We start from the raw sequence: 14,307 nt of genomic DNA, 5'->3' as shown, positions 1-14,307 counted from the left end.
TTTGTATTCTGGTTTACAAGGGAAGCTGACAATTTTTCTATCTGTTATTTTGCTTTTTTGTTTTTTTTTTCTTTTTTCCCCTTCCTTTTCTTTCCCGTTCAAGTGCCAGGACACAGTGATTGTTCAGCGCTTTCCTCTGGGTTTTTAAATGAGTCATTAACTTCGCTTGTGTGGCGAATACTATTCTGGGCTGACACTTCTCTCCGAACTAGTTTGTAAGGGTTGGTTTGCGGTGAACTGTACACACGTATGCATGCCATTTTAAACTGGGGTGTGGCCCAAATGTCAACTTTTTCTTCGACACCACTGGCTGTACGGCATTATGAAGAAAAAAGAAAAAAAGGGGGGTTGGGCTTGATTTGGTTTTGGGGTCCACACCCAGTCGTGTTTAGGGTTGATTCCTGGCTCTGCATTCAAGGTTCACTCCTGGCAGGCTCGGGGTAGCCTGAACTTGGATGGGCCGAGTGCAAGGCAAGCACCCTCCCCACTGTCTTACTGTTCTGACTCCATGAAGAAAAACGTTTTTAGGTTTTTGTGCCTCACCTGGCAGTGCTTAATGCTTGATTCCAGCCCTGTGATCAGGGATCACTCCTGGTGGTGCTCAGGGGGTTGGCTGAACTTTGCCCCTGGAATCTCTCCAGCCCTAATGGCTTTTATTCTTACACTATTTTTTTCTGCTTTTGTGTTTTGCAGCTCGATCCTTAAATTCATCTCAAATGCTAGTCTGCGGAGATGTGGTAGAAAATTCAATTTTTAATATGAGAGCTAGGAATAACAGACTAAAAGAGTAAAACATTACGTGAAACAGTATCTAATTTGTGCGCCTTTTTCTACTTGAGCTGGTTTTGATGCATTTCTCCAATTACTAGCGCCAGGGTAAAGAGAAGCGATGTTTAATTTGTGCATCTCCTTTTTTTTTTTAACTTGAATTAGTTAAGATGCACTGAACCAATTACAGGCCCTGGCCTGTCTGCGGCTGTTTACCACTTGATTTCACAGTATTTTACCAAGAAATGTCCTGATGTCTGTAAACACCCTCAACTGGACCTAAGGAAGCAAAGGGCACACACACACACACACACACACACACACACACACACACACACACACACACACACACACACACACACACACACACACACACACACTCACAGAGATGTAGGTTGAACAGAAAAGGAACAAATCTGAAATTACAAAGGTTTGGCATCTGAAATTAAGAGAGAAGCATTGTGGATCAATGCTTGAAATTGGGATCAATTCTTTAAAGTCGGATGCGCTAAATGGCACACCAACAAATAGATCAATTATGTACTTCCGCCCAGTGTCATGGATAGGGTGGGGGGGGGGAACTGAGGCATCGAGTATGTCGATGAGCAGGTCAGAACAAACATGTGCTCTCCACACAGGACGAGCTGGCATCAGACACAGCAGGAAGAGAAAGACTCCAGATCGTTCCAGACTGTTCTAGATTGTTCCAGACCGTTCCAGACTGTTCCAGATTGTTCCAGGCTATTCTCAGACTTCCCCCAGAAGATTCCAGATTGTTCCAGACCGTTCTGATTTATTCCGGGCTATTCTAAGACTTCCCAAGAAGATTCCAGATTGTTCTAGACTGTTCCAGACCATTCTGCACTTGAGCTAGCAACTGTGGCGGGTGTTGGAAAAATGATTCCGGGGTGAGCAGGATATAGACCCTGGGAACTGGTGGAGACAAAACCTTCCTTTCCAAAAGTGGGGTCTAGCTAGATTCCCTGGAAGATGGAAGGAGCCACCCGGGCACAGAGTTTCTGGGTGCACAGGGCCGTCTCCTGAGGAAGGCCACTCTGTTGCTGCACCCCTCCTACGAAGCGAAACGCCGAAAGCGGCCAACAACACTCAGATCTCCTTAGAACGTGCAGCCTTGGGTCACTGTTTCTCGCAGGCTGGGCTCGGCATCTGCTGGCCTCAGGATGACCCCAACAGGCCGGCTGGCCACCGTCCTCCTGCCGAGGGAAATTCCAAGGCGGAGACGGGCCTCTGGCCTGGCGCCTTCAGAGTCACAACTCGGGGCTGGAGACGTTCCAAGCTTTGGGCTGTGGATTTGGACCCATATCCAAAAAATCACAGCATCAAATCGGCTTCCGGGAAGAGGAAAGGGGCCCCCCAACGAGCAGCCCTGGGCGCTGGACAGAGACTCTGTCCCCTCTCGGCGCAGGCGGTCTCTCCAAGGAGCCAAAACATTCCCACCCCAAACGGTCTCACAAACACAAGCTCGACCATTTGCCTGGGCCAGAGTGACAGCGTAGCAAGTACAGCACTTGCCTTGCACACGGACGACCCGACCCGGGTTCAATCCCCGGCATCCTATTTTCCCCCTGAGCACAGTCAGGAGTCATCTCTGAGCATTGCCGGGTGTGGCCCCTCTGGGATGCCGGGGATTGAGTCCAGGCTGGCAGCATGCCAGGCAAAGGCCCCCCCCACTGGACTATCTCGCCGGCTTTGGTCGCTAACCACTGTGCAACCCAAGTGTGCACGTGTACTCAGAGTGACAGGGCAGTGAGAAACAGCAGCCAGGGAAGACTTAGTCTAACATGAGAGCTGTATCTCTCGGAGCCCTCTCTTCCCCCCCGCCCCCACTCACACCCACACCCACCCACACCCACACACACACACACACACACAAACACACACACTCTCTCTCTCTCTCTCACACACACACACACTTTTTTTTTTTTTATTTTTTGCTTTTTGGGTCCCACCCGGCGATGCTCAGGGCTGACTCCCGGCTCTGCACTCAGGAATCACTCCTGGTGGTGCTTGGGGGAACCTAGGGGATGCCGGGAATCGAACCCGGGTCGGCCACGTGCCAGGCCAACACCCTCCTGCTGTGCTATCGCTCCAGCCTCACGTACACCATCTTGACCTTGGAAAGCGGCCTTGCTTTGTCGGACCACCACCGGGGGATGCAAAGAAAGTCCGCCCGTCAGCTGGAGGTAGCCCCAGGCTGACAGGCTGGAAGCTCGCACCAATATTCTGTCTCGTTTTTGATGTTTGGGCCATACAGGGTGGCATCTGTTAGCGCTCAGGGGGTCCAGGTGTGGTCGGGGGTGGGACCCGGGCACATGCCACAGCTCCTTGCCCCACTGGCTGAACTCTCTCGACCCAGGTTTGATCCCCGGCATCCCATAGGGTCCCCAGAGCCCTGCCAGGAGTGATTCTTGAGTGCAGAGCCAGGAGTGAGCCCTGAGCACAGAGCCGGGAGTGAGCCCTGAGCACAGAGCCGGGAGTGAGCCCTGAGCACAGAGCCAGGAGTCAGCCCTGAGCACAGAGCCGGGAGTCAGCTCTGAGCACAGAGCCGGGAGTCAGCCCTGAGCACTGCCAGATGTGATTCTCCCAAGCCAAATAAAATAAAATAATGCAACATTTCCTGGACTTCCTTGACCCTGCCCGGTGCTCCCCATCGGGAAGCAGGTAAGACAAGAGCACCGACTTACGAGTCGCACCGTCCTGACCGTCACCCCTCGCCCACCGGGAGTCCAGCCGTGCAGAGTCTCCCCTCGTCCCCGAAAGGAAAAGCCCCCCGCCCCCCGACACGGGTGTGTCAGGGCCCCGGGGCCACTCACCCCCAAACACATCTCCGTTCTGGTAACTCTTCCCCTTCTGGGCCTCCTCTTCGCTTTGGACAGAGGCGACATGCTTGGCGGAGGTGCAGCCCATAGTCTCATGTGGGTCGCGGCCGCCGGGCTGAGCTGCAGGTCATCGCTACAGACACGGGGCAACACGCATGTCCTCACGCCCGGAGAGAAGCCGCCGCCGTCCCGCGGGCTCGGTCACGAGGTCCCTGGGGGAGCAGAGAGTCCCGTCAGCGGGAAGCAGGACCCGCGTGTGCGTGCGCGCGTGTGTGTGCCTGTGTGTGTGCCTGTGTGTGTGTGTACCTGTGTGTGTGCCCGCCCGTGTGTGTGCTTGTGTGCGCCTGTGTGTGTCCGCCCGTGTGTGTGTACCTGTGTGTGTGCCTGTGTGTGTGCCCGCCCATGTGTGTGTGCCTGTGTGTGTGCCCGCCCATGTGTGTGTGCCTGTGTGTGTGCCCGCCCATGTGTGTGTGTGTGCCTGTGTGTGCCTGTGTGTGTGTGCCCGCCCGTGTGTATGCCCGCCCGTGTGTGTGTGTGCCTGTGTGTGCGCCTGTGTGTGTGTTTGTGTGTGTGTGTGTGCGAGTGTGTGTATGAGCCGTGAGACCCCCATTTTCTCGGGGTCCGAAGCCGAGCCAGGGCCCTTGATACCCCCACCTGCCTCCCCAGCCTGACCCGCTGCCACACGTCCCCTCTCGCTGGAGGACTATGAACCCACCAAGCGCCCGGGTTATCTCCGCCCTCATCTGTCGTAGGGTCGAGCTCAGGAGTCTCTGCCCGCACCGGCTAACTGCATAGTCGGTGAGTGAACAGTGCTCAATCCACCATGCTCCTCATTAAGTGCTCCCACACCCTCTCCCTCCACCCCATTGCTCCAGCCTGCCCCCCCTTTTTTAAATAGCTTCTTTTGGCCACACCTGGCGATGCTCAGGGGTGACCTCCGGCTCTGCACTCAGGAATAACCACTGGAGGACTGGGGGGGGATCCTAGGGGATGCCGGGGCTCGAACCCGGGTCGGCCGCGTGCCAGGAGAGGGGCTTTGCCTCTCTGACTACCGTGCATTTCTTCGAACTTACTTTCCCCACCGGCCCAACGCAAACCCCAAGAGCCAGGTGAACTGGGGGGGAGAAACCCCCCGTCCCCCCGCCCCCCCCGCCCCCCGAGAGCCACTCTCCCAGCCTGTCTCTGAGGTGCGGGTGGAGACCTGGTCTCAGCAGCGGCAGTTTGCGTGTCCGGCTCTGCTTCTGTTTGGGGGGCCCATGTGTGGTGCTGGGGACGGAAACTGGGCTCGCCCCCCACCCAGCCCTGAATGTTCCGGATTCGGGGGACCCCCTCCCCCTCCCTTCCCCAGCACCTCTCGTCCTGCGAGGAGATGGGTCCCTCCCTCCTCACCCGACACCTGCCACGGGGGCCTCCGTGAGGAGGCAGCACTGCCCCCCCCCAAGGGACGGCAGAGCCGAGACGGACACGAGTCTGTTTCCCAGCCGGCTGGAGGCACCCATCACCCTCCATGGTCCTGGCACCCCGGGATATGCTGCCCCCAGCATCCCACACACCCACCTCATACACACTCCCCGGATACGCCACTACCTGCACCCCAGAACAGTCAGCCATACGCCGTGACCGATGTGTCCCATAACAGCCCATGGCCCGTCCATCCCATAATAGCCCATGACCCAAACATCACATAATAACTTATGGTCTACCCATCCCATAATATACATGATCCAACCATCCCATAATACTCTATGGTCTACCCATCCCATAATATACATGATCCAACCATCCCATAATACTCTATGGTCCATCCATCCCATAATAGTCCATGATCCATCCATCCCATAATACTCTATGGTCCATCCATCCCATAATAGTCCATGGTTTATCCATCCCATAATAGCCCATGGTCCATCTATCCCAAAATAGCCCATGATCCATCCATCCCATAATAACCTATGGTCTACCCATCCCATAATATACATGATCCAACCATTCCGTAATACTCTGGTCCATCCATCCCATAATAGTCCATGGTCCATCCATCCCATAATATTCTATGGTCCATCCATCCCATAATAGTCCATGGTCCATCCATTCCATAATACTCTATGGTCCATCCATCCCATAATAACCCATGGTCCATCCATCCCTAATAGCCCATGGCCCATCCATCCCGTAACGGCTCAATGCCCATAATTTATACCAACTGTGCATAAGGGAACACGGATCCCATAAGGAGTCAGGATCTGTGTGTCCCCTAATAGTCTCTTCAACGAGCATCCCCTAAGGTCTGCCCTAACGCACCCGCAACTTCCCGCTCTTGGAGCCTTTTCTGGTTCTTGGTCCTCGCTCCTCTGGGGCTACAGCTAAGTCTTTCGGAAAGTGACTCTGCCTTTCTGGTTTTTTGTTTTTTTTTGTTTTTTTTTTTTTTTTTTGCTTTTTTGGGTCCCACCCGGCAATACTCAGGGGTTTCTCCTGGCTCTGACTCAGGAATCACTCCTGGCAGTGCTCGGGGGACCCTATGGGATGCCGGGAATCGAACCCGGGTCGGCCATGTGCCAGGCCAACGCCCTCCCCCGCTGTCGTACTGCTCCGGCCCCAGTGATTCTGCTTTTACCTTTGGGAGGGGGACTCGGAGGTAAGAGAGACCGTTTGGCGTAGGTTTCTCAACTGGAAGCCACTTCCTGCGAGAGCCACTTTGGTGAGCTCGGGAAGGAGCCCAAAATAGCCAGCTCTGGCGGGAGGAAAATCAGAGCTAGCCGGCCTGTTTGTTTGTTTCTAAAGGTCATGGCAAAGCACTTCTATTCCTTGTTTATTCGTTTGAGTCTGGGGCCACATCCCACATGCCCGGGAGTCACTCCGGGTGGTGCTCAGGGATGCCAGGGGTCGAACCCGGGTGGGCTGTGTGCCAGGGAGAGCCCTACCTGCCCTACTATACCACTCCAGCCCCCAAACTCCTTCTGCTTCTGTGACCCTTTCCCAGCTATTTGTTCCAGACCTTTCTATGGGGGGCAGCTGAATCAAACCTCCTGGAAATCATCCCCCTTTCAAAGAAACTGACCCTTTTCCCCTGGTGCTGGCTGTGGTGTTGGAATTATGTGCAGGAGAGAAACCATCAAAACAGTATTATTGGGGCTGGAGCGATAGCACAGCAGGGAGGGCGTTTGCCTTGCATGCAGCCGACCCGAGTTCAATTCCCAGCATCCCAAAGGGTCCCCTGATCACTGCCAGGACTCATTCCTAAGTGCAAAGCCAGGAGTAACCCCTGAGTATTACCGGGTGTGACTCAAAAAAGCAAAAAAAAAATTAAAAAACAGTATTGCCAACCACAGAACCTTAATTGAAAAAGAATTTTTTTTCAACAGGAATTAAACGTAATCAACTCCCTAAAAAATCAGACGCAATGAGGCTGGAGGGATAGTCCAGTGGGGAGGGTCTTGCCTTGCACAAGGCCCACCTAGGTTCAATCCCCAGCATCCTGCCAAAAAGATCCCTGAGCACAGAGCCAGGAGTCAGCCCTGAGCACTGCAGGGTGTGGCCTCAACACCAAAAAAATAAAAAATAATAATAATAAAAAAAGACTGAGCTCATTTTCACCCATGATTCAGGGAGAAAAAAATGTTCATCAGAGTCATCTTAGCCCATTGAAAATCGAGTCTGGGGCCTAAAAATAGGATCAAGAGGTCAGCACACAGAATTTTCTAGGCCAGAGCATTTGGGGGCATGTCTATTGCAGATTTGGTCGACCCCAGAAAAAAATGGGTTATTAATTTCCACCATCATTTGGGGGCGAGGGAACCTAGCTTTATTTTCAACGTTGCGTGCGGGCAGGAAAGTGAAGAAGGGGGCCCCAATGTGGATGTAGATTTCGTGATTTTCCACCCAACCAACCACCCCACCCCCACTCAGCGTGGGCAGCGATTTAAATATTTGATCAACTTTCCATGACAAAGATCTATTTAAAGAGCCCTGTCCTGAGGAGGCATCGTCTTCCAGGGCGCCCAGATCAATATGTTTTAACCGATGGGGTTCAAAACAAAACAGAACAAAACAAAACAAAAAATAAAACAGCCTTCCACACGATTCGGCATTTCCCAAAAGCAAAGGTGGGATGAGAACAGGACGGGGCACGGGGCATCCGGACTCAGGTTTCGGTGTTGAAGCCATAGCACAGCGGGGAGGGCGTTTGCCTTGCACACAGCCGACCCAGGTTCGATCCCCAGCATCCCATAGGGTCCCTTGAGCACCGCCAGGAGTGATCTCTGAGTGCATGAGCCAGGAGTAACCCCTGTGCACCGCCGGGGGGGGGACGGGACCCCCAAAGAAAACAGAAAAAGACTCGGGTTTCTCCTACCCTAAGGAACCTGGGTTCCTGCAACGTGGGATGTGACACAACAGCTGGTCCGTCACCCAGTTCAGCACCTTGATCAATACCTGGTCCATCCATAGGGGCTGGAGCGATAGTACAGCAGAGAGGGCATTGGCCTGGCACACGTCTGACCCGGGTTCCATCCCCGGCATCCCATACGGTCCCCCGAGCACCGCCAGGAGTAACTCATGAGCACAGAGCCTGGAGTCAGCCCTGAGCATCGTTGGATGTAACCCAAAAAGCAAATAATAATAATGATGATGATGATGATGAAGAAGAATAATAACTCAGTTTAGCACCCAGCTACGTGGCCACACCTTTGCGTTTGTTTATCTTCCCATCGCAGGCCCCGGACCCCCAGGGGCCCCCACGCTCTGGAAGGGGAGTTGACCCGCCCCGCCCACCCCAGGAAACTGCCACAATGTCCGGGTTCCACGTCTTGCTCTGCCATCACCCCCTCACACACCCCCAGTCCCCAGGCGAGTGCTGGCTTCGGCGGCGGCGGGGGGGGGGGGAGGGGGAGGTCTCTGCTGGGCTCGAAGCACAAAGCATGAAACAGGAGCGGGTCAGCCTCGGTCCTCGGCATGCCACTGGCTGGAACAAAGTTCCCACCACAGGGAAAAAGATTCGAATGCTCCCACGCAACCTTCCCCGCAAGTACCGCCGGAGAACTCGGGCTTCCTGGAGGCGGCCTTGGGGGGTCGGCCGGGGGCCATGCAGTCAGCCTGTAATTTGGGGAACGGACTCCCCTGGAGAAAGGCAATTTTTAACTTCGTCCATTCGATCGAGAACCCTGCAGGGCGGAGGAAACGCAGAAGAAAGGGAAGGAGGAACAAAGAGCGAACGGTGTTCCGACAGTCGATTTCACGCCTCCCTTCCCGAGACCCAGGGGGCCGGCCGGGGGCCTCCCCCCACCCACAACAGCAACCGGAGACTTTCATTCCAAGGCAGAGCTAACGCCACCCCACTGCGCTCGGATGCTGCACATCCACCATCTGGGCAAACTCAATCAACTCACGTGGCCTTTTCGTCCCTGCATCTGCCTGACTCGAGCACTTTTTTCTTTTCCATCTTGAATGACCCACTGGAGCACTGTCGTCCCGTTGCTCATCGATTGGCTCGAGTGGGCGCCAGTCACGTCTCCATGGTGAGACTTGTTGTGACTGTGTTTGGCATCTCCAAGACGCCACGGGGAGCTTGCCAGGCTCTACCGTGCAGGCGGGAGACTCTCGGCAGCTTGCCGGGCTCTCCGAGAGGGACGGAGGAATCGAACCCAGGTCGGCCGCGTGCAAGGCAAACTAACACCCTCCCCGCTGTGCTATCGCTCCAGCCCCTTTAATTATTATTATTGTTATTATTATTATTTTTGTAATGAACCGTCGTGAGATGCAGTTACAGACTTACAAACCTTCGTGCCTATGTTTCACTCCTACAATGACCCAGCACCCATCCCCCCACCAGTGCCCATCCTCCACCACCGATGTCCCCAGCATCCCTCCCGCCACCCCCTCCCCACCCCCCCTACCCCCAGGGAAGGGCTGAATCTCGCACTTCCTAACCTTAGGGCTCACGTCCCCCTTCTCCGCAAATGGTCCACACATCCCCACCCAGGATGGGGACTCTGCTATTTTACCCCCACCCCACCGCACTCTGGAGAAACTCCCATTTTCTCTCTCCTTTGTGTGAAGGCAACCTCCAGCGGTGCTCAGGGCTGACTCCTGGCTCAGTGCTCAGGGATCGCTCCTGGCTCGGTGCTTGGGGCTCACTCCTGGCGGAGCTCAAAGCTGGGTGAGCCAAGTCTTGCAAGACAGTTCTGGCTCCGAGCCCAGGAATCCCAGACTTCTTACCCTTCAGCTCTGCCCATCTGGGGCCAGAACTCAAGTGCTCCGTAACACGCCAAACGCGCACGCAAGGACAGAGAAAAACAGAGTTTAAGTTATCAGCTCTTCCGTTCCAGTGGTTTGAACTTTGCCTGAATTCCCTCCACACAGAGATAAGCAGGCAAGGGTCACGGATCTTTCAATCATTAGCTCTGGGCACTTAAACGAAATAGTGAAACTAGGGGGCTGGAGCGAGAGCACAGCGGGGAGGGTGTTGGCCTGGCACACGGCCGACCAGGGTTTGATCCCCGGCATCCCATAGGGTCCCCCGAGCACCGCCAGGAGTGATTCCTGAGTGCAGAGACAGGAGTCAGCCCTGAACATCGCCGGGTAGGACCCAAAAAGCAAAGAAAAAAAAATGAATTAAACTCACTTGCAGCAAGTGAGTTTGGGTCTCTCTCCAGGTCTACTCCTCACCGAGTTACTGTTTCCCTCGACACAAATGAGTGTCCCCCGACTCCTGGAACGAATCCAAGTCGAAGTCTTGTGAAATCCTTGTCAGGATATCTATTTCGAAACAAATTACAATTTGCTGGGGTGGGAGGGAAAAAAAAAAATCCCCCTCTGGTGTGGTAACTGGCCACGAGCCAGAGTGTGGATAAAAAAAAAAAAAAAAGAAAGAAAAGAAAAGAAAAGAAAAGTTTCATACTGGAGTAAAAACAGGGAATGCTGGGTGAAAGAAAGACTTTGGGCGAGTTCACACCTGTCGATGCTTAGGGCTGACTCCCGGCTTTGCACTCAGGAATCACTCCTGGCGGTGCTCGGGGGACCCTAGGGGATGCCAGGGATCGAACCCAGGTCAGCTGCATGTCAGGCAAACAAATGCCCTCCTCACCGTGTTATTGCTCCGACAGCCTTTGGGTGGGTTTTGATCGTACCACCAGGGACCAGAGCGATAAACACAGTGGGGAGGGCGTCTGCCTTGCACACGGCTGACCCGGGTTCGATCCCCGGCATCCCATAGGGTTGCCCGAGCACCGCCAGGAGTGATTCCTGAGTGCAGAGCCAGGAGTTAAGCCCTGAGCATCGCCGGGTGGGACCCAAAAAGGAAAAAAAAAATCATATTTGTCGATTCGGGGTTCCTCAGGCAGGCATTTCCAGGAAGCCGTCCGGACTCCCCAACACCGAAGAGAAAGTCTGCTTTTTAATTTAATTGAGGGCTGAGGCCACCACACATGACAGTGCCCAGGGCTGACTCCTGGCTCCATGCTCAGGGGTGACTACTCCTGGCAGTGCCGGGGATGGAACCCGGGTCGGCTGCATACGTGTAAGGGCAGTGCCCTGACCCCTGTGCCATCCCCAGGGCCCCAGAGAGGCCGTATTAAATGGACTAAGAAGTCCACTCGCTCCCTTGCAGAGAAGAACTAGAAACGAGGACACGGAGTCTGCTGGTCTCCACAGAGGGGCCAACCAGGCCTCGCCACCCTCTGCTGCTCATTCTCCAGCCGAGAAGCAAATTCAGAGCACTGCACGCAAAGACGGAAGGCCATCTCTGTTTAGGGGTCCACCCGTCCCCCATATACATCACTGCACACACAGTCGGGGGAGAGGCAGGAAAGCAAGAAGGACAGAAGCCTTGAGCCTTCAGCCCCCAACTGTGTCACTGTCGTCCCGCTGCTCATCGATTTGCTCGAGCGGGCGCCAGTCATGTCTCCACGGTGAGACTTGTTGTGACTGTGTTTGGCATCTCGAATACGCCACGGGGAGCTTGCCAGGCTCTGCTGTGCGGGCGGGATCCTCTCGGTAGCTTGCCGGGCTCTCTGAGAGGGACGGAGGAATCGAACCCGGGTCGGCCGCGTGCAAGGCCCACGCCCTACCTGCTGTGCTAACGCTCCAGTTCTGCTGCACATGCTGAGGAATTCTGCCGCGTGTGGCGTCCCCGGCCCCGTCCGTGCCCCCTGCACCCCGCAAGCACCACCCGAGAAACCTCACCGGCCTCTGCACGCTTCAGCAGGCCCAGCTCTGCGCCCCCAACGCCCCCCCACAACAAACGCATCTGGCGCTTCTCCCCGGAAGCCAACACTCTCCCCAGCAGGTGGGGACGGGCCAGGCCCAGCACGCACTGCTCTAGGCGGGCCAGAGAGCCGAGAAACCGAACTCCAGACGCACACTTCCGGCCCCCGCTTCCTGCACCGCTGGCTGATTTCCTGAGCAGAGGCAGAAACTCTCGGGGCCGGCAGAGCTGCAGCTTTGGCACATGCCGGCCGAGGCAGAGCGCAGGGGAGGGACGGCCCGGGTGCGGGGCCGCCGTCTGCTCCCCCTGCAGACTGGGGGGCTCAGGGCCCTTTAGAACCATCTCTCGGCACTGGGTGCTCCTCCCAAAGTGCTCCCAGCATGCAGGAGCAGCAAGAAGCCAAGAGCTGGAAGAATTTCCTAGCAGCACGCACTGAGCAGCAGCCCCCTCTCACCCCTGCCACTGTGTTTACCGCCTCCGGGGGTGGGGTGGGGGAGGGGTGGGGGACACATCCCTTCTCCAACAGCGAAACGGGGGAAGCCAAGTTCTTTCATTTTTAGAAAACTTTCGAAAGTGTGTCTCGGGGTCAGAGTGAGAGCACGGCGGGGAGGGCGTCGGCCTGGCACGCGGCCAACCCGGGTTCGATCCCCGGCATCCCCTAGAGTCCCCCGAGCACCGCCAGGAGTGATTCCTGAGTGCAGAGCCAGGAGTCAGCCCTGAGCATCGCCGGGTGGGACCCAAAAAGCAAAAAAAAAAAAAACAAACAGCAGGAGCTGGAAAGACAGACAGTACAGCGGGGCGGGGGCTTGTCCTGCACACAAGGAACCCGCCACCACCACCAGAATCCCCCGAGTTCCGCCAGGAGTGATCCCTGAGCACAGAGCTGGGAGTCGGTCCTGAGCACAGAGCTGGGAGTCAGCCCCGAGCACAGAGCCGGGAGTCATCCCTGAGCACAGAGCCAGGAGTCAGCCCCAAGCACAGAATTGGGAGTCAGTCTTGAGCACAGAGCCGGGAGTCAGCCCTGAGCACAGAGCCAGGAGTCAGTCACGCGCACAGAACTAGGAGTCAGCCCTGAGCACCGCTGGGTGTGGCCCTCAAATCCCAAAAAAAGACAGAAAACAGAAACGACCGGGCCGGGGGGACACGGGCCACCAGAGAGAAGCCAGCTACAGATCTGGCCTCTCCCCCCGTGGCCCAAAGAATCCCACCAGCCCCTCGGACACCTTCGAGGGAGTATTAGTCACACTGTGTGCGGACTGACCCCAGACAAACCCCCTAGGACACCTGGGGCCAGGGGGAGGACCTCGCACCTTCCAGCATGCAGGGGGGTGGGGAGCCAGATCCTCTCTGCAGGGGGCTGGGGGGCATGTCCTCCCTCCCCTCCTACTGGCCACCAGGGAGCCGCGAGGGGCTTGATTTCATCCGCAGGAGCTGAATCCGACCCTTTCTGGCCACTCTGAGGTCACTGCCTTGCCCCCGCCGTCTGACGTCAGCCCCCACAGGAGGCACCTTCCAGAAAGACCCCTGGATTCCTGGGGGCCGCAGAAGGCTTTCATTCCCAGCCAACGGCCGGGACACGCTCACGAGCTTTTATTTCCAAAATCAAAGATTATTTACAAAGAACGTCACTGCACTGGCGGAGCACTGGCGGGCGGAGTTTACAAACACGAGCTACGGCGGGGCTTGCGCACGGCCTCTGTGTGCGTGCCAGACTGCCTGTGTGTGCACGCGAGCCCAGTGTGCGCACATATGCACGCACGCGAGTGCAGGGAAGCACGCTAGGCACCAAAGCAGGAGCAGGCCCTGAGCACTAAACCTGGAGTAGCTCCCGAGCACCAAATTAGGAGTAACCCCCTGCACCACCGGGGAAGTCCTTCCTCAGATAAACAAAACGACGAGGTTGAAGAGATGAGTTAGGGGTTACCGGAGGGGAAGTAAGGGAACAAAGGGCGCCGGAGAGGGAACTTCCTCTAATCAGTTACAGACGCTGATTTATCGCGAAAGTCATATAACAGGCCCGTGAGGCTCCGTGAAAGGGAAGGGCGGGCGGACGGCCGCTCAGCTGCTGTGGGAAAATGCAAAGAAGGTGGTGGGGCGGGGGCCACAGTGCAGGGCGCAGACCCGGGTTCGATCCCCAGCATCCCATAGGGTCGGTCCCTCGAGCACTGCCAGGAGTGAGTCCTGAGTGCAGAGCCGGGAGTCAGCCCTGAGCATCGCCAGGTGGGACCCAAAAGTCCCTGAGAGAGGGAGGGGGAGGGGAGAGGGAGGGGGAGGGGAGATAAGAAGAAATAGAGGAAGAGAAGGAGAGAGGGAGAGAGAGGGAGAGAGAGGGAGAGAGAGGAGGGAGAGAGAGGGAGAGAGGGGAGAGAGAGGGAGAGAGAGAGGGAGAGAGGGGGGAGAGAGAGGGAGAGAGGGAGAGAGAGGGAGAGAGGGAGAGAGAGGGAGAGACAGAGAGGGAGGGAGGGAGAGGAGGAGAGAGGGAGGGGGAGAGAGGGAGAA

General features: G+C 56.1%; 1 protein-coding gene across 1 annotated transcript in view; it reads right to left on the bottom strand.

Moving 5' to 3' along the window:
- CXH1orf21 (chromosome X C1orf21 homolog) overlaps positions 1–14,307 on the bottom strand; it is a 62,448-nt gene that overhangs the window by 28,592 nt on the left and 19,549 nt on the right. Inside the window, exon 2 of the mRNA XM_055120615.1 lies at positions 3,603–3,820. Coding sequence (XP_054976590.1) covers positions 3,603–3,696 — 94 coding nt within the window. The 5' untranslated portion in view covers positions 3,697–3,820. The remainder of the gene's footprint in view (positions 1–3,602; positions 3,821–14,307) is intronic.

This window comes from Sorex araneus, chromosome X, assembly GCF_027595985.1.
Source record: "Sorex araneus isolate mSorAra2 chromosome X, mSorAra2.pri, whole genome shotgun sequence".
NCBI classification, from domain to species: Eukaryota; Metazoa; Chordata; class Mammalia; order Eulipotyphla; family Soricidae; genus Sorex; species Sorex araneus.
Note: the sequence above shows the minus strand (reverse complement) of the source record. Positions and strands in the feature narration are given on the sequence as shown.